The following is a 20731-nucleotide window of genomic DNA, read 5'->3' as shown; positions in this document are numbered from 1 at the left end:
AATAAAAAAGGTAAAAGAAATAATAAGTTAGACTTACTCACAATCAATTTAATTTAACTAATCGGACGACCGGTTTCGCTTTCTATAATATGCAAAGCATCTTCAGGTCACGAGACAAAGTTAAAATGCTGAAAATAATAATCCCATATTAGGGTGTTGTCTAATAAAGATAAAAACAAAGATAAAAACATAGGTAGGTGATATAAATTATATAAATTACAGCAATTATGCCAATATTACATGTCTGTGGTTTTATAAATGAATAAAATGTTTAAGCAGACAAGGTAAGACCCACAAATTGGTAACATAGTCTATTAAACTGTAATGAATTATAAATAAACCAATAAATAAACATTACTTACATGCCGGTACACTATTAATTGATGGTTGAAAGAACATGGTTCAAACTATCTTGGATTGTTGATTGGAGAACTCAGGTCAACTATGAAGAACCAAGAAATGAAATGAAATAAATGAAATATATGAAATAAGAATAATTTTACTTTACACCGGTTTAAATAAAGAACCTTTTACCTGTTGATATAACCAATTTCCGGTCCCAACTGTCAGATATTAAAATTACCAACTAATTTTTGAATACTTAATTATTCAGTCAATTTCTTTAATTTTCTTTAATTTATCAATAATTTCATCAACAATGGTTTATTTGCTTATTATTTAAGTTCCATATTAACATATCAGAATTGGAATAAATATTTAAAAATACTTATACACACCATGACAGTTGACTCACACCAACAATTATTTCAAAGAAAGTTTGTAATTTTGTTATACATTATACTTTTTCATTACAAATGTACATATTTAATTTAATTAACAAATAATCACTTAAGTTTGTTCTGTAACTTTGACTAAGCTGAGTTTGTTATCATAGAATAAGTATTACAATTATTTATATTGTTACATTGAAATCAATTTGTTAAAGTATGCCAATATTAACACATCAAATAACTTTGATATCTAAAATTAAAAAAAAATTTTAGATTTTATTAATATCAGCTTATTTCATAAACTGGATAACTTAACTTACAGCATTTAAAATAGAAGAAGAACTGTCACACTTTAACCTACATTTGTCAAGTTTACCTCTAAAATCTGATATACAGCACATAAAAAACTCATTGTCTCCTATTAAGAAATGTAGTTCTTTTAGAAATCCTCTCCTTTTAAATTAAATGTCTGTTTCGTCCCCCGTTTTTTAAGTGTTTTCTGTGTGTTTCTGTGTGTGTAAAAGTGTCTTAATTTAATTTTAACATAAAAATTTTTGGACTTTACAATAATTTGCCAGATATTGCAAAAACTTTATCAAAGAAATTTTGATAACTACAAGATTATACAATTGCACACCCACAAATCTGTACATCCATTGAAGATCATACAATCTGTCTCCTCAAGAACTTCCCCGTTCACTGTTAAATAATTACAATAGTTGACCTGAGTTCTCCAATCAACAATCCAAGATAGTTTGAACCATGTTCTTTCAACCATCAATTAATAGTGTACCGGCATGTAAGTAATGTTTATTTATTGGTTTATTTATAATTCATTACAGTTTAATAGACTATGTTACCAATTTGTGGGTCTTACCTTGTCTGCTTAAACATTTTATTTATTTATAAAACCACAGACATGTAATATTGGCATAATTGCTGTAATTTATATAATTTATATCACCTACCTATGTTTTTATCTTTGTTTTTATCTTTATTAGACAACACCCTAATATGGAATTATTATTTTCAGCATTTTAACTTTGTATCGTGACCTGAAGATGCTTTGCATATTATAGAAAGCGAAACCGGTCGTCCGATTAGTTAAATTAAATTGATTGTGAGTAAGTCTAACTTATTATTTCTTTTACCTTTTGAAATGGACTCACACAAGCAACACATTCATGACTCTTTGATAATGTTCGAGAGTTCTTCAGTGGTCACAGGCTCATAAGGAATATTCCTGTAGTATTGACAGTTGTTTGTCGTGTCTTCAATCCATCCAGCATTGTTGTTATGAGTAGCTGGCGTCGAAAGTTGGTTTTCCCAAAACTCATGAATTTCTTCTTGGCTTGGGTAGGATTTATTTACATTTTCTACGGTGGAATTCAGTTTTCTATAGAAAGCCTTCTCTGCATTCTCAAAAAGTATATTATAAGTATATAAAAGTATATATTAATTATTATTAATTATTATTATTATTAATTTTAATATATTATTATTATTTATTATTATTAATATTAGTATTATTAATTTAATTTTTAGTCTAACTTTGACGGATATGCCAGAATTAAACAACATAATGCTTGGCAACAATGAAGACGAAATATACAGCATAACTGTTAATACGTTTGTTAGGGGAAACAACAATTTATTGAATTATTTTAATATATTTTTTTTTAAATATACATAATTGTTTTATTCAATTCTGAAAATGGTATTGCAATTTTAAAAATTAAGAAAACATATTATAAAGTTTCGCGCTAGTCTACTGTAATCTACTGTACTACCTTTTGTTTATTTTTGTCAACACACTGTTTTCATCACGATACATAAATACCGGTATGCTACTGAAGAAATAGAAATGTGTACTCCAACGCGCATGACGTCACCTGCGAACAGTACAGGGTACTACGGTGTTCGAGATGTAGGATTCCTTGTCTCGGTAAATGTATTTATTTATCATGCGGTAGATGAATTGTTTTTACAAATTAATCATGTCTGTGATAAGTCTTCAAATATTTTTGTTTTTGCACATACTGCATATTTAATTAAACTTGCCCGTAGTTGATCGTGGTTTTATTATTGACATTAAAATAATCAACAAGGATTACTTTGAAGCGCTACTAAATTATATCAACTTTAGAATTGACAATTGCGCATAAATTGACACTACACCATCTCTGTTTAAAAGGCTCTATGAAGCAAAGAGTGAGACCTGCAGTTCAATTATTGTCAAATAATGGGGCAAAAGCTATTAGTTATGCTGGATAAAATGGACTTATGCCAAAAGACAGTTACTAGAAAGAAGCTACTGTAATTGTTCAGATACTTAATGATTGGTTTGATCTATTAAATTCCCGATATAAGTTCGTTGCCTATGCTCCAACACGAAATGCATGTGGTACAGATTTAGATAAGCAGTCACGTCTACTGGATGAAATGTCAGAAAATTATGAGGTAAAAGAAAAAATTCATCGGGACTCTTTGAAGTATGTTGCTGGTTTTTTTGCATACAAATTCAAACATAAATATAGTTTAGGAAACCCTACAAAAACTTATGAGACATACATGGAACCAGATACAGACAGTCTCTAGAGGTTCTCTTTTGTATCCAAATGAAGAATTGTGGGAAGTTACACTAAAAATGGAATCATTGTTTTGTACAATCCATGAAAGCTCTTTATTAAAAAAACCTAAAATCTTTCAATAGCTGGCACAGAAAACTTTAGCTCAGCTTGATAATACCACGATAACACATTCATTTAAAATAATGTTAATTAAGTGATTCAGAAAGTGTTTTTATTATTTAACCATTCTACATACTTTGTTCAAATTACACGATTTTGGATATATTCCAGTAATGAATCCAACCATCGAAATATGTATAAAATAGAATTAATTTTTATGCTTATTAATTAAAAAGAGATTATTATATTCCTACATTAATATGAATACTCACACTTTATGTAGCTAAACGTCGAAAAAAGTTTTTATATTTTTCAATAATCAGAAAACCTATACCCAAGAAAAAATAAAAACATTATAAACTACACATCTTAAAATACAAAGTGCCAAATAAGCAAGCTTATATATATTTGATTGCCTATATATTTGATATTAACAGACTAACAGGGCAAGCGTTAGTGTTCTAATAGAAACTTTCCTTTGCACGTGACGTCATATAGTGCGAGAGAGATAGAGCTAGCGTGCGCAATAGCCATCGAGCAAAAAGGTAAAAGAGGGAATGTAAAGGTAATGGGGGCAAAAATATTGTTAGACAGGAAATGCCATCTTGAGAGGCCAAATTAAACAAGGAAAGAGAGTCTTTCCTTCTTTAAGAAATCAAATTTAGTTGGGTTATGTTATTATTTGTCCCAACTGTCACATGAAATCTTATTTATATTGAAGTTTTTTAACAATTGTTTCACATTTTAGACTGTTATCGTTAATATTTAATTAAAATTTTCTCGTCTAAGACACATTCTGAAAACTATTTTATAGCTACTGTTAATAAGTGTCGGAAAATTTAAATTTGGCACATTTGCATTTCCGGATATGTCCGCCATCAGAGGCCACTTTTTTGGTCGCCTTTTCATAACGATTAGATTCCCTCTTTTGTCTTTTTGCTCGATGGCAATAGCATACCGGTATTTGTGTATCGTGGTTTTTATTTAAATTGTCATTCACATTTGCTTTTAAATTCTAAGCTATTCTGGAACTGGCGGCTTTGGAAGCTTCATTTAAAAATATTTTTATATAAATCAGTACCATATTATATATATATATATATATATATATATATATATATATATATATATATATATATATATATATATATATACTGTTTCAATTATTTGTAAGTAAGCCATCGAGCAAAAAGAGAAAAGAGGGAATGTAAAGGTAGTGAGGACAAAAATATTGTTAGACAGGAAGTGCCATCTTAAAAGGCCACATTAAACAAGGAAAGAGAGACTCTTTCCTTGTTTAAGAAATCAAATTTAGTTGGGTTATGTTATGGCTGATGTTATTGTTTGTCCCAACTGTCACATGAAAGATTATTTGTATTTTTATTAAAGTTTTTTAACAATTGTTTCACATTTTAGACTATTATTGTTATTGTTTAATTAAAACTTTATTGTGTTCTAGTGTTAAAAAAGTATTTTAAGTGTATTATGTAATATTATGTAATATAACAAACAAATAGATAAATTAGAACCCCTACACCACTGTATGATTATTGTGAAGTGTCATGAAATTTAAATTTGGCGCATTCGCATTTACGGATATGCCCGCCATCAGAGGCCACTTTTTTGGTCTTCTTTTAATAACGATTAGATTCCCTCTTTTGTCTTTTTGCTCGATGAAGTAAACAAATAAAAATTAATATAGTTTTTAAAAAACATTCCAAGTATTGACAAAGCAAGTGTACAGTCATTTGAAAATGACTTTTATTCTCTCAAATGGGATAAACAAATATAATTGTTTAAAAACTACTTGACCGATTGTGCCCATCTTTTGCAAATGTAGTAACTACATAAAAACTCACATTATGAAATGTGTTTAAAATGTTTTATTGTTTATTTTAATAATTATAAACAATTGGAAAACATGCTTATTTTCGGATTTAATTTTATTATTTGTTAGTTTTTAACTACATGGTAAAAATGTCCAACTAAACCTGTTCATGAACTCTAATGTTACCTCAATTAGTTAAAACATCTTGATATATATTTTTTTTATAATATTCCCGGAAATTATTCCAACAAAATCAAATTTGGAAAATTGATATTTAATAATGCCTTACTCAATATCGTATTATCCAGTAAATCCACTTTTTTGCCCAGGCTATGTTATATTAATTGCATCTGCATAAAAAAGAGAATAATTATGTTGAAATTGCTTTTGTAAGGTAAATCAGTCAATGTTAGATCTTTTGCGGCACTCAAAACAATCTTTTTTTTTTAATTTACTGACTGGTTAATTGACTTATGTCAAATTATGTTATATTGTGTTTTTGAATTTTTGTATTTTGTAATAATGTATTATATCATTTCTCATGTTAATATGGCTAGCGAACTATTACAATCTCAACATTTAATAAGTACTTTTTAGAAGTAGAATGTCATAAAACTAATTATAATATATTTTAGTTGTCTTGATAAAGAAACTACACAGATTAGAACGCTCGACTTTCAATAAGTCGTTCGAGTCTGTTGGAATATTCTCGTTGTGAAGGCAGATATTGAAAAGTAGTATAATTTTTTTAAGCAATATAGCTCCTTAAATTTTTAATGCTTTTGACACTATTCCATCTTCCCCTAGGGTTCTATTGTTTTTCATTATCTTCAGAGCCTTCTTGATTTCTGATTTTCTTATATCGGGCATTAAATTTGATCATTGGTTTAATATTTTTTGTTTTGTCCTTGGTTTTAGTATTGCTTGCTCAGTTTTTTCTACTTTGTAGTTTTTTATGTCTTTTCTTATTTTTTTGCGATCGTCTTATTTATTTTATTTATTGCTTCCTTGCTTATACTGTTATCTCCGTTTATCTGTCATCTTTGGTCTATAAGAGTCTCCGTAAGTTGACTTAGTTTGTCGTCCTTTTTGTTTTTTGGGCAATATTTAGTTTGATCATGTTGCATTGTGCTTACTATTTGTTTGTTCAATATACTGATGTCTGTCGTTGTTATGTCTTTTAATGAATAAATATATATTTTTCGAACTCCTGAATATTAGTTGGTTGTGTCTGTTTCTTTGGTTGTTGCTTATTTATCATCAGAACTTTTGCATGTCCATGTCCATCTTCTGTGGTTTTTCTTTTTAAAAAAGCTGTTCATTTGATGGAGATCATTTTCTAAAAGAAGAGTTAACAGTTGGTTGCCTTTATCATTTCTGCCTTGGCTTCCAAAATTTTCCACTATTATTTCAGAAGGTCTTCCTTAATAAATATTTGGCATTGAAATCGTTACCTTTTATTAAGAAGTGGCCAGGATTTTCCTTGATTGCTCAGGATATTTGATCGTAGAATATTTGAACTTGTACACTTGAACGATCTGTAGGATATATCGTGTGCTTATTTTGATGTTTAAGTAAATCACTCCTTTTGACATTTGGTTTATTGATACAATTCTGTTGGCAATTCTTTTGTAATAAAGAATTTTTTTTACTTTACTGGTACCGACAATATTAAAATTCGCTTTTTAGAGTTCTCTCTTCATTTTTTCGCATCTTTCCTCGGAAGAGACTGAACGAGCGTTATATGTGGCGATGTTGAGGTTTATCTTTTTGACGCACTTTGAGTAGGGTTGGTTTAAAGTGGTCGGATTTTTGGCATTTAAACGCCGCGTTTGCCTTGCATATTGGTAAGTATTCATATTTATTCCCACAAGTGGCTGAGGACCGTTCGTAGATTTCTGTAGAGCTCTGCAAACATAAACAATTCAAATATTCAATAGGACTTCGCCCAGTGTCCCAAAAGCATCGTTAGTGACCACGTGACGTGCGACAGTTTTTAGCACGATAGGTTTCACCTTAACTTACGGTTTTTTTGCATCTGATTTTCTTCATATTCTTGGTGAATGGGTAGGATGGGGAGATAAAGAAGGTGTAGACAGAGATTTTATATGTCGTGATATGGTTCTCCGGGGGAGAAAGGTATTTAGGAGCTTAGGAGCAAAACCATATGAGCTCGCGGGAGCAGGTTTGCTATTCCTGAAGTAAATCTGTCCTCTGTCGGAATCGCAAAGGAGTATTAACCTGTTACCGGTTTTACTTTCAAGTTTCTTAAAATATTTATTAGTTAGGTTATAACCTTTATATGCTATCTATGTATTATGCTTGGCAAATTAATAGTTAAATTATTCAGAAAAACCTCTTTTTATCTATGGCAAAGTTAAAAGAGAAATGAATTAATTTTAAAATTTTGTAACCGTACCTAGACTAAATCCCATAAAAACATTAAGCACATCACTTTCTAACAGACGAATACTACTAACAGACTAATATAAGCCAATAGTTGATAGGTAGACGTAAGAAATGACCGCTAGATTTTTAAAAATGTCGAATTTTTGTCATGATGATTTGTGTTTATGTGATGTATGTTATAGGTAATAAATTTTGACAAGAGCTAAGACCTTGAAAATAACAGGTAATCTTGTGTTTTGCATCGGCATAACTCATAGCTCTTGTCAAAATCCATTACCTCTATATGTATCTTAATGTCCTCTATTACATTTTACCCCTAATGGACTAATTTAAGTTTTTATCAACATTTTTGTAAATTGTATGACAAAATTAATTGATATATTTTAGACATAGTTGCAAAAAAGATTTGGAGTACCTGCCAAAATGTCAACTAAAATAAAGAACTTTTAATAGTAATTAATTTTAAATGAACCTATTCCCAATAAAATTCAAAAAAATGAAACAAACAATATATATATATATATATATATATATATATATATATATATATATATATATATATATATATCTATATGTATATATCTTCTTCTTCTTCTTCAGCCTTCATTCATCCATTGTTGGACATAGGCCTCCTCCAATTGTTTCCACGCTTCCCTATCTTTTGCAATTCTCATCCATTGCTTTCCAGCTACAGCTGTTATATCGTCTATCCATCTCTTTTTGGGTCTTCCCACGCTTCTTTTTGTTTCTCGAGGTCTCCAGAATGTCACTTTATGAGACCATCTGTTGGTGTCTTGTCTTGCTACATGTGCTACCCATTGCCATCTCAATGTCGCTATTTTTTCCATGATGTCGGTTACTTTAGTTCTTCGACGTATTTCGGTGTTAGGAATTTTGTCTCTGAGGCTTATATTTAACATGGCCCGTTGAGTTACTCTTAATTGTTCTGCCATTTTTCTTGTTATTGCCATAGTTTCCAATCCATAAGTTGCAACTGGTAGTATACAAGTGTCATAGGTTTTTCGTTTTAAGTGTATTGGGATTTTTCTGTCTTTTAAAATGAAGCTCAACTTCCCAAAAGCAGCCCATGATAATTGTGTCCTTCTTTTAATTTCTAGGGTTTGATTTTCCTTTTCGTTTTTAATTGAATGTCCTAGATATATATATTGTTCTACCTTTTCTACATTGATGTTATCTATCGTGATGTTTTCTAGGCTGTTGCTTAATATCTTTGTTTTGTCGAGATTCATTTTTAATCCTATTTGATTCGACTTGTGATTTAAATCTTGTAGCATTGATTTTAGTTCATGGATATCTGTGCTTATTAGTACTATGTCGTCTGCGAAACGCAAATGGTTAAGATATACTCCATCTATTTTTAATCCCTTTTCGACCCAATTTAGTTTTTTGAAGACATTTTCTAATGCCAAAGTAAATAACTTGGGTGAGATGGTGTCACCCTGTCTCACGCCTTTGCCAAGGTCTATTTTCATAGTTTCCAGATCATCATCTATTTTTACGTGAAAAGTAGCATCATCGTATATATTCTTAAGGAGGGCAGCATATCTTGAATCTACTTTGGCGTCGTCCAATGCTGTTAAGAAAGCCCATTTCTCGATACTGTCGAATGCTTTGTGATAATCGACAAATGCCAGATGTAGTGGTATGTTGTACTCTATTGTATTTTCAATAACTGTCCGGATTGTTTGCAAGTGATCGATAGTGCTAAAACCCTTACGAAAGCCTGCTTGCTCCACCGGTTGGTATGCATCTAGCTTAGCTGTCAATCTATTTGTTATTATTAGGGTTAGTAGTTTGTAAAGGTGTGACAACAAGCTTATTGGTCGGTAGTTTTCTATATTTGCGGCGTCTCCTTTTTTATGGAGTAGAATGACTTCCGCATTTTTCCATGCTTTTGGTATTTGTCCTTCCAATAGGCATTTATTCAGTAATTGCCTCTTCTAATGCAGTGCCTCCCATTTTTAGCATCTCTGAAGTAATTTTATCTTCTCCTGGTGTTTTCCCATTTTTCATTTGTTTTAGGGCGGCTCTAATTTCTGATGTTATTATTTCAGGGAGATCCTCTGAGCCCACATTTAAGATATGTTTTGTTGGTATACCGGGGTTCGGAATAGTAGAAGTATACAGCTTCTCGTAAAATTTTCGGATTTCTCTAACGATCTCTTCCTTATGCGAGCACAATGTTCCATGGTCGTCTTTTATCTTTATGATTTTATTCCTGCCAGCGGATTTACATGTTTTTAGTACTTTCATGTTCTTATTGTTCTCTATGGTTTCAAGAATCTGGTTTGTTCTATAAGCTCTGAGGTCTTTTCTTATGTATATATATATATATATATATATATATATATATATATATATATATATATATATATATATATATTTATATATATAAATATAAGTATATATATATATATATATATATATATATATATATATATATATTTATATATATATAAATATATATCTATATATATATATATATATATATATATATATATATATATATATATATTTATATATATATATATATATATATATATATATATATATATATATATTTATTTATATATATATCATAAATATATTTATATATATTTATGATATATATATATATATATATATATATATATATATATCATAAATACATAGAATATGTAGAATAACTTAACTGGCTGCAGTATGACCAGTTTATAACAGAAGCCTCCTAAGACAAAGACGTCCTGAGCCTGTTTCTATTCAATATCGTTACTGACGGAATTATTAGAAAATTGCGAAAGATTAAATGATATTAAATGAAAAAATCCTAATATTAAGCCAAATATTATATCAAATAGAATCGACAAGAAAGCTATAAGACCTATCACAAGATTTAATGTAGAAACTAGTGAAAACAATTAAAAACAAGAAATATTAAAAACCAAAAGACTATTGAAAACGACAAAAATGAAGATGCTGCATTTTTTACGAAAAGCTGGAACTACATTCCTAAACAGAAAAAGAAACGGTAGCATAAGGCACATGTGCAAGGCCCAAGTCGTTAATACATGGAGTGCTGAAAATCGATCGAGATAAATCAACAGTAGGACATTTGAGCCTGAGTCCCCCGAACGAATTGCAGCGATGGTTTAAGCACGCGGAGCAAGTTTGTAAAGCTAAAAAGTGCATTTTTTCTAAAATCAAGAAGAATTTTTAAAGAATAAAAATTTATCTTTTATAAACTTAAAAATATTAATAATTTATGTGTTTGATCTGTGTTTTCTTTTGTTTCAGTATCACCGGAAACAGTAGTGGTTCCAATAATTTCCTGCATCTTCGGATTCCCGCTTCTAGCCCTCTTAGTCATATGCTGTTTAAGAAGAAGAGCCAAGCTGGCCAGGGAGCAAGCGCGCAGGCGCAACTGCGATATTGATCACGGTACTTTCTCTATTGTCAGATTCAGCCCAATACACTATTTAGGTAACTAGCGCTATCTTTTTGTTTGATCTTTCCTTCTTCCGGGTAATTTCTATCCGATTACGATTTGGTTGCTGATTAACCTGATATTTTTTTAATGCTTGGTTTATTCCTTTTATGTTATCTTTTGCTTTTAAGAACAGTGGAAAACAGTAAAATAAACTATTTTAAAGATATGTTTTTATTTCAGTTATTTTAGAACGTACTGTAGTGCATTACGTGTACAACTAAATTCCTTGTGAAAAGGATTGTTGGTATAGAGGCTGTCACTAATAGAGTAACAACCGCGGTTCTATAATTTTATAAGAGAAGGAAAAAGAGATCGAAAGGTAAAAGTACTTGCTGACCAAATGGATAGTAAGAAAAAAAGGTTACCAATACATAATTTTTACAGTGATTATTCCATATATCGACTTTGCGGCACAGATAGAAGTAAATTTTTTTTTATTTTTCTATTTACTTAAATATTGAAATGGATTTCACTATGGAACCGTACATCAACAACTCAATGAAACATTGTGTTTGCAAAATCAGATGAAACATATTCTCAAGATAAGCCCGGTTTGGCACTTTAATCTAATGAAGGTCGACCTACATTTTATTGTTCTTTGAAAGAAACAAGTCCAGCAGGTATTTTCTTACGGAATTCTAAAAACGATAAAGGCGTTTTCTTTTAACAGAAAATTTTTTGGCTTTTTAATTTGTACATATTTATGTAAAATTTATGGCAACTACTTACGGCGGCTATGTCGTTAAAACGATATAAAATTGTATTTTTGGATGATATGCTGATACTCAATTTCCACGAATTTCTTCTGTTTTGTAACATAACCAGTAGCTTTGACGGTTGTTTATTGAATTTATTCTTGTACAAGCCTCAATACTATCATATGTTAAGGGCATACGTATAGATTTGTTAACCATTTACAGCACAGTTCCATAGATTGAATTCATGTATTCTGTATAAAATCCTTTATTTTCTATATTTTCTTCACTATCAGCCGTCAGTTTACACAATGCTGTTTGATTACTTCCTTACTTATCTGTGGTTAACACAGTATATTTTGTTAACCGTTTACCAAATACCAATCGTCATATGTATCTTCTTCAGTGGGGTTGCTTTTTTTCCATTTCTGTTTTATTTGTTTGTTTCACTGTAATCTAGGGCGTCTTCTTTTCCTCCTATTTAATTTCCATTTCAAAGGTCTCATGGTATTCTCTTCTCGTCCAATGTTTTCATATATATTTATACCAGAGTCATTTCTGTTTTTTGTTTCGTCCCTGAGTGTCTCCTTCATACTCGTTAGTTCTCTAATTCTTTCTTTTTAATTTGCCAATTAGTTTTAATGTGCAGCTTTTCTCCAAAACATGCTGATTTCCATTCCGGTGTTTGTTACTCACGTCTCTGAACCATACGCCATACAGTGAGCAGCTGTTTGCTAATTTGTTTAAGTTACTTCCAAGTATTTATATTTATTGGTTTGTATTTTTTTATTCCTTAATTATCTCCAGATCTTTTGCGGTATTTCCAATGACCATGTATTCGACATTGACTTTGTCTTCTGATAAAATTATTTGATCATCGACATCAAAAGGCTGTGGATATATCTGTCGTAAATTTTTAGGCCTGTCTGAGCATATTTCCTATTCTAGATTTTTAGTGTTTCATCTATATAAAGTTTAAATCAGGTTGGTGATAGACAGCATCCTTGTCGACTTTAAAGGGTAGTGAGTAGTTTCTGTCCGACGTCTATTCTACATTCACTGTCTTTATAAAGTGATTTTACGGCATTTATGTAGGTCTTATCTACTTCGAGATTTTCCATTGCGTTCGGAGATCTACGAATACAATGTGAAATTCAGCGTTGAATCCTATTGTTTCTTTTTCTGTGATACGTGTTATAGAAAATATATTATCAGTACATGGGCATCTGGGACCAAAAACACTCTGATCTTCTGAAGTAAGCAGCTGTGCATGTTGTTTTCTGCTCATATGATGCGTTTTATATAAGATATATGAGGCCACCAGAAAGAGAGTATCAGTATATGCGTTCATTCTAGAACCCTTTCGCTTTGGGTATGTATATTACGATAGAGAAATAATTAGCAAGCAGACTATAGAAAGCACTATTTAAAATAAATAAAAGTAATAAAAAAAAATTAAAAAAATACAAATAATGATTATAAAAGCCAAATAATACAAAGAATAAAATTTCACACAAAAAAAAACAATAGATTAGCCATTACCGCTCGTGACTAAATATGTACAAGACAATTACTAAGCAAGCGATTTTCTATCTGTCTAAGAAACAAGGTATTAAGAACACATTACTGGTTACTTCTTCCAAAAATGAAACAACTTGCAATCGAAAGCAAAAGAATGAATTCATCTATTTATACGTATATATATATATATATATATATATATATATATATATATATATATATATATATATATATATATATATATATATATATGTATATATATATATACGAGCTAATAAATACAATTCAACTACAGAATTTGGTCACGAGTTATATTATCTTATATCTTTCTGTAATTTTGGTGTGTTCGTTTCTTATAGCAACGATTTGCTTCTTCCCAATTACTTACGCTTTTTTTGTTTTCTTATAGTTTTTTTTGGTTGCGATTACATTTTCTACCAGTCTTTCATTACATTTTCTTATGTATTCCTTAATACTTTTTCTTATTTTCTTATAGAGTTCTGTATATGTTGCTACGTACTTTAATTTCCCTTCTTTGTTTTACCATTGTTTTGGTTTTATCGGACAGTTTACTATGTTTATTTTGTTGTTGCGGGCCTTACTATCAAGGATGATTTCCATTAGTTGAGAGCTGTTGATTTGTAATGTAATCTTTCATCAATTGTCCTTGGTAGTAATCTGAGTTTTCTTTTAGATTGTTAATATTTATACCGTTTACTCTTGGTTTAGTGATTAGTTTTATTCTTTATAGTTTCAGATCTAAAGTTTTGCTCTGATTAGTTTATGGTCGCTGCCTATTTTAAAATTTATTTGTTATACTGACATCTTTTATTGTAGTAATCTTGTGAGTTAGAATGAAGTCAATTTTGTTCTTAATAATTTCATGTGGGGCTACCCAAGTCCATTTTCTGTTCGATTTTTTAAAGAATGTATTTGCAATTAGCATATTTTGGTAGTGTGCAAATTGAATAAGTCTTTCTTCCCTTTCATTTCTCTCACCGACTACATACTTTTCCACGACTTATTCCTTGCCGTTTCTCTTTCCCACTTTGGCAATAAATTCATTAATTAAATACTTAAAGTGATCTCTATTTCTTCGTCAGTGTGAGTAATCGTTGGGGAGTGTATTATTCTAGTCTATCTTCTCCGAGATACTAGTTATATCTACTACTCTTCATTAACATTTCTTATTGATTAGGAAACCAATATCGCCTATTCTGTCCGTTGATGTGCCTCGGTAGTAGAATGTGTTTACTGACGCTAATTCCAATAGTTCTTCATCTTTCCGTCTTACTTCGCTGATTCATATGACGTCATATTTTATATTTTCCGTTTCTTTTTCCAGTTCTACAAGTCTAGATTGATTTGACAGCGAGCGGCAGTTATATGTCGCTATATAAATCGTCGTTGTTTTATTTGGGTAGCGGTTAAGACTGCGCAGATTCTTAGCCACTTCTGCCCTCCTAGGTTGATCCTGAAAGCTACACATTTCAGGGTCATTTGAATTTACGGAGAATGAAAGCCATGATGTAAATGTCTCGTTCATGTAAGGGTTTTTGAGGCGTACCTTACCACGCTGCCTCAGTGCGGGTTGGTAAAGGTACGCTGGTGTGTTCCGATTATAAGGCGTCGAAACCCGCCTTTCAACCTTCTCCTTCTGCTATATAACGTACTCTTATAATACGCCGTATATTACCAGGGATAACGCAACATCTCTCGTGAACGGTAAAGATAGGATTAAACGTTAGTATAGGTATCAGAGGGGTTGTCATTTTGCTAGTAAGAGCAACGATTAAAATCTCCGGTAAATGACAAACTAATCAGCAGCTAATCTAAAAACCAGCTCTACCAACGAATATATATATATATATATATATATATATATATATATATATATATATATATATATATATATATATATATATATATATATGTATATATATATATATATATATATATATATATATATATATATGTATATATATATATATATATATATATATATATATATATGTATATATGTATATGTATATGTATATATATATATATATATATATATATATATATATATATATATATATATATATATTGTACGCTAACCAGTGCAGTCCTAAGATTTCCCATTCGTTGAACTTTTTGAGTTTAAATTTGTATCATCCCGAGTGACTGATAAAGCAGGAATGCTGAAATGAGTCATAGCACTCTATTGATACCGATTCGAGCACGGAAAGTTTAACGAATTTGTTCTCCTAAGCCATATATTTCCATTCAATTTAAAAAGCGATAGCAGCTTTTGCTAAAAGATTCAAATATATTTGTTTTCTTGTAATAACTCTAAATAATTTATTCATTCGCTCGTTTGTATTGGTTCTATATTTATCCTTTCATGGATGTTTTTTCCAAAGATCCTCAACATTTTCCATGCCTTTCATCCTTTACATATTATCATATTCCATATTTACGTTTGGTCTTCATTTTTCCATATTTACTGTATAAGCTGTAGCAATAGGTATATGAGGCACTGAAATACTTGAAAAAACACAGAAATAATCTACAATAATTTTATTTTACTAACTGTTTGTGATAAAGGCAAATGAGTCTATGAATTCTTCTAGTAAAAACACATAAACATGTTTTTAAAAGAAAAAAAATTAATTCTTAAGACAAAGCACTGTTAATTATTTTGAGGCTGAGACAACATTTTTGAAGAACTCAGGGACATATCGATTTTTGATTAAAGATGAACATATTTTTCAGTTTTAGTAGGCAGCGTTTCGTATCTTTTAAACTTCCTGATCTGCTCCATATATAGGTCCTCCTCGCCTGCTGAACTGCCGTTTTTTATTATCCGATACCAACATCTATTGATTAGTTGTCTGGCTGAATTTTCTATTAACTAGTAGTTGATAAGCGACTTGGTCTGGTATAACTTGACTAGATAGAGGTTGTCACAGCTTTTTTATTTTCTTGACACGTAATCTTACTGTCATATCTCATATCCATCTTTTGAACAGTCTCTGATATTTACTCAATATGTCGCGTCCATCACTGTTAAGGTTTTGTTGTCTACAGTTGCCAGGAATGGGTCTTTGGGAGGATTTTTGAACCATTTCCCATCCTAATTTGCTGCGGTAGCTTTGAGGTTTCCCCAGTGCTCGATCCATCTTGACAGAATATCTGTCCGATTTGACTTTTTTTTAATTGAATCTACGTCGAAATAAGGTTTCCGTCAATTTGAATATTGTGTGTACATTTATACCGACTAGACAGCAGCTGTCATTTACGCTACTTGTGAAGGTTAAGTTGGGACTATACGCCTTCAATAATAATATATTCTGCTGTAGAACGATTTTGGGAGTTTCAGATGGTGAATCAGAGATATATCAGAGATGGCACTCTCACAATTGTCTTTTTTGCATACCCCTATGCTGTGTGATAGCTGTTAAAGTCACCTATGGTTAATTTTAAACTGACGGATTAGAAGTTTTTTGGAGAGTCAAACACAAATTTCGTTCGTGGAAGTTTATATACAGAGGGGACTGTGCAATTGTCGAGTTTCAAGGAGAAGATCTCTGTGTCATTCTGGTTTGTTCTGTCAGTTATTTTGATAGGCTCCTTGTAAAAATAGTACAAGATATCACGCTTAGAGGTTTTATATATATATATATATATATATATATATATATATATATATATATATATGAAAGTAGAACTTCATTATCATCAGTAATTTCTGTAATTTCTTTGTTATTGTTTGAGAGTATCGACAGAAATGGATCTAAAAGAACCGTGTTTGGTGAGAGTCGTTTGCGTGAGCTCTTTCTTGTTCACGCTTAGTGTTGGAAGGATTGGATATATATATATATATATATATATATATATATATATATATATATGGGACGCTAGCTGAGTTCTGAGTTATCGCTTATGGTAGATGCCAAAAAAGCAGTACGCGAAATAGTTATTATTTGAGCAAATAATACCTTATTCAGCTTGAATAAGGCGAGTGCATTTTTTCGTTTACCTTTCTTAAGTCTACCGCACACGTGTCAATATATATTTTTATAATAATTTTGTCTTGCAATTTTTAGCTTAATGTAATCGAACCTAAAACTCTTTTTTCTACAATAATTTCACCTAAACTAACCTTTCTGACGAACAATCCCAATTTAATTATTGATGAATCTTTAATCCAATGGGAACAATACAAATTTTTTTATTTTAAAATGATTTATTTCTGTTTTTAGACCCAATGCATCACAAGTGTTATTAGAAGATTAAAAAATATTTTCATTACTACTTAATACACTTATGAGAAGAGGATATGAAAAGAAACTTGATACAAAACCCATTAACACTATGTTAAACACAAAACGAATCCACTTGAAGTCCATCTGACATTTCACATTGTTTCCATCACGATAATACGCAATTTGCTATTTTCAGAGGCTTACTTAACAAATCGCTTGAAGCGCTTTTATCTTTTTCTGACAGGACACTCACTCGTTTTAAATTGGATTTCGGTTATGGTTTGCTTTTGTCAAGAACAAAAATCTATTTACAAATCAAACAGACTAACAACGTTCATTTTAGCGTTCGCTCTGGCACTTCTGACACAATTTTCTTTGCGTGTACTTCCCCCGCCAGCCAGCCGCTATCCTTTTATCCACTAAATTCACGCACAAATGCAAACTCGCTGGTTGGCTCTAAATCACTCACACTTACAGAGCGTCAGTGACGGAGTAATTAATTTAATAATCATTTATTCCTAAAAGGGGCCAAGGCTAGCAATATTAATCGAATTGTCGAATGATTGTATGCGAATGATTAAATTTTGATTTCTGATTCTGCAATTAATCTAAATAGAGAATTGACAATTTTAAACCAGGTTGGTTATTATCAATTGGAAAATGGTCTGCTGCAGAAGGCTCTAGGACTAATTTTAAATAAGATACAGTTCTTTAAAATTTTTTTACTTTAATCAGTTTTTGCTATTTACGGCAAAATACAAAAAAAGCATATGAAAGCTGTACTCTTCATTTTTAAAAGTCATTTTAATTTTTGTCGACTGTGATTAAAAGCTATTTTAATCACAGTTAATTTTATAAAAGCAAATTTTATTAAAAAATTTGATTTCGCACGAGTAACACATTTAAAATTGCCGGTCGCTTCAAAAATTGTTTCTGAGAGAACGGTTCATTCTACAGAAAAATTGCTAATAAATATTTTTGTTCAACAATATCTTAGCTACATTGTTGTTTAAAACATTTTTTACGGCGTACAGATTCTTGGCAAATCGATGTTTTCCGTTTACTAACGACTCTACAAGGGACGGATGTAGGGGTAAGCCCGGGGTAGGAGTGGCAAACTTTTTTGCCACGCCTACCTTTTTTTGGTGTTATTAAATTGACATTGAGCGGCAGTTACGTCTCTGACGACTTCGACTTGAGTATTATTTCCTTGTACATTTTTGTATATACAAATCGTTGCAAGTATCACAATTTGACGAACCATATCTTGGTTACCGCTAGTCCTGAAATATTTTACAATAGAATAAAATAAGCTTTGTTTTTTATTTGGTATTGCATATACCTAAATATACAAAACATAAAAGGAGACAGTTATAATAAGAAATTTAAAAAATAGCCGTAAAACTTAGCAGAAATCGTTAAAAGTATAAAACTTTGAAGAACCGTATCTTGCTTACAGTTCGTTCTAAAACCTTCTACTATTTATAGACCATTTTCAAGGTTATTGATTTTCCTTCCAATTAAATGTACCACTACATCTACTTAAAACTGAGTAGAAAAAAGTTATAGAACCATGTTTGCGAAAAAATAGAGGAAATGGCCAAAAAATGGTGTGAGCGGCGAACTTTGAAAAATCGTATCTGGGTTAATGTTAATCCTATGTCCTTTTACCAAACGTCATTTTCAAGAGAAATTACAAAAGTTTTTTTGTATAGCAATGTCTATGTCTTTGTAGAAAAAAGGTATGGGGTAAAAAAGAAAAATTTCGTGTGATCCTGTTTTTTGCTTGTTATTTTTAAAATATATTCTATCAAAAAAATATATATTTGTCTTTAAAAGGTGACTTTTCAATAGGAAGAACTGCATGTAATTCACCCTAGGTGCCCCCTAGTGCTTAAGAATAAATTTACCTTGGTTAAAAAAGGCACCGCTTTAAATGGCAGCATTCCGCGCTTTTTCATAACTGGGTGTCCATTGACGATATGAAACAATAAAACAATAAAACTTTGATCGGTGTTGTGTCATCTACTGCACAAATCGCGCGATGAAGAGTAGATGTCTCTGCCTGCATTTGAAAATAAGTTCTTCAATTATTAATCTGTTTTTCTAATTGCTCGCTTACATCAATAAGTCCTCGTCGTCCTAAATACCGTGGTAATGTTGTTCTTTCTATTGCACTTCGAGGATGGTGTTTTTGTGCCTGGTGTGTTCGTTCTTTTCGCTAAAGAGTTTCTATATCCATTTTAGTCCACTTAATAATCCCAAATGAGTAGCTAAGCGCGGAAAATTAGTAGGTGTTTAATGCCTCAAACAAATTTTTACTATTAAGATGTGAGCGCAGTAGTTGTTTTACCTTTTGTATAAACTCTGATGTTAATTCGAATTTCATTTATTTATTGTAAATTTTCCGCGCTTGCTTTACTCCTAGATATTTATACATGTCATTTTTGCCCATAGCCTCGATGTTTTGGTCATTTTGCATATCGAATCCTCCGGGCTGAACCTTTCCCTTGACTATATTTAGTACACGACATTTGTCTAACCCAAAGTGCATACTGATATCATTTGAAAAATTTTTACAGTTTTTAGCATTTGATCTAAGTTATCTCGAGTGAAAGCCATTAGTTTCAAATCATCCATATACAACAGACGATTAAGCTTCGCCACTACAGTATTGTTGTTTATAGCTTAAGTCAGTGGAGTTCAATAGCTGGGATTGTGGGTTCATCGCTAGACAGAACCACAATGGACTCAGCTAGTCTCCTTAAAATATTCCGCGGTTAATTGCGATATTTTCTGTTTCGATATTATTTTTACCCGGTATTTGGACGTGAATTTAAAATTACTAATATTATCCTTATTATTATTATTCATTTGTCTGGTAACTTGAGGTAAGGTAAGCTTGTATTACAAGTGATAGCCATTTTTGAGTAAGGGTTCAGTATGTTCCCTTTTGTTTAAAAAATTTATAACCATTGATAATGTCATTTAGTTTTTAGTTCATTTAACATTTAATAATATGTAGCCTAAAGGTTTTATACCGTTTTTTAATTGGGCCTTTGCAAATGTTTCAAGTATCACTAATAAAGGTGCCATGTGACCGAAAACGTTTTAAAACAT

At 30.9% G+C, this 20731-nt stretch overlaps 1 protein-coding gene across 5 annotated transcripts in view; it reads left to right on the top strand.

Moving 5' to 3' along the window:
* Window positions 1-20731, top strand: part of LOC140439400 (uncharacterized) — a 743908-nt gene that overhangs the window by 664174 nt on the left and 59003 nt on the right. For 4 of the 5 annotated variants that reach the window (XM_072529311.1, XM_072529293.1, XM_072529286.1 and 1 more), the window contains one exon: window positions 10953-11138. In XM_072529311.1, coding sequence (XP_072385412.1) covers window positions 10953-11138 — 186 coding nt within the window. The remainder of the gene's footprint in view (window positions 1-10952; window positions 11139-20731) is intronic. The other variant, XM_072529318.1, reaches the window with a different exon arrangement.

The sequence above is a fragment of the Diabrotica undecimpunctata genome, chromosome 1 (assembly GCF_040954645.1).
Source record: "Diabrotica undecimpunctata isolate CICGRU chromosome 1, icDiaUnde3, whole genome shotgun sequence".
NCBI classification, from domain to species: Eukaryota; Metazoa; Arthropoda; class Insecta; order Coleoptera; family Chrysomelidae; genus Diabrotica; species Diabrotica undecimpunctata.
The sequence above is the reverse complement of the archived record's forward strand: the minus strand, read 5'-3'. Positions and strand labels throughout refer to the sequence as shown.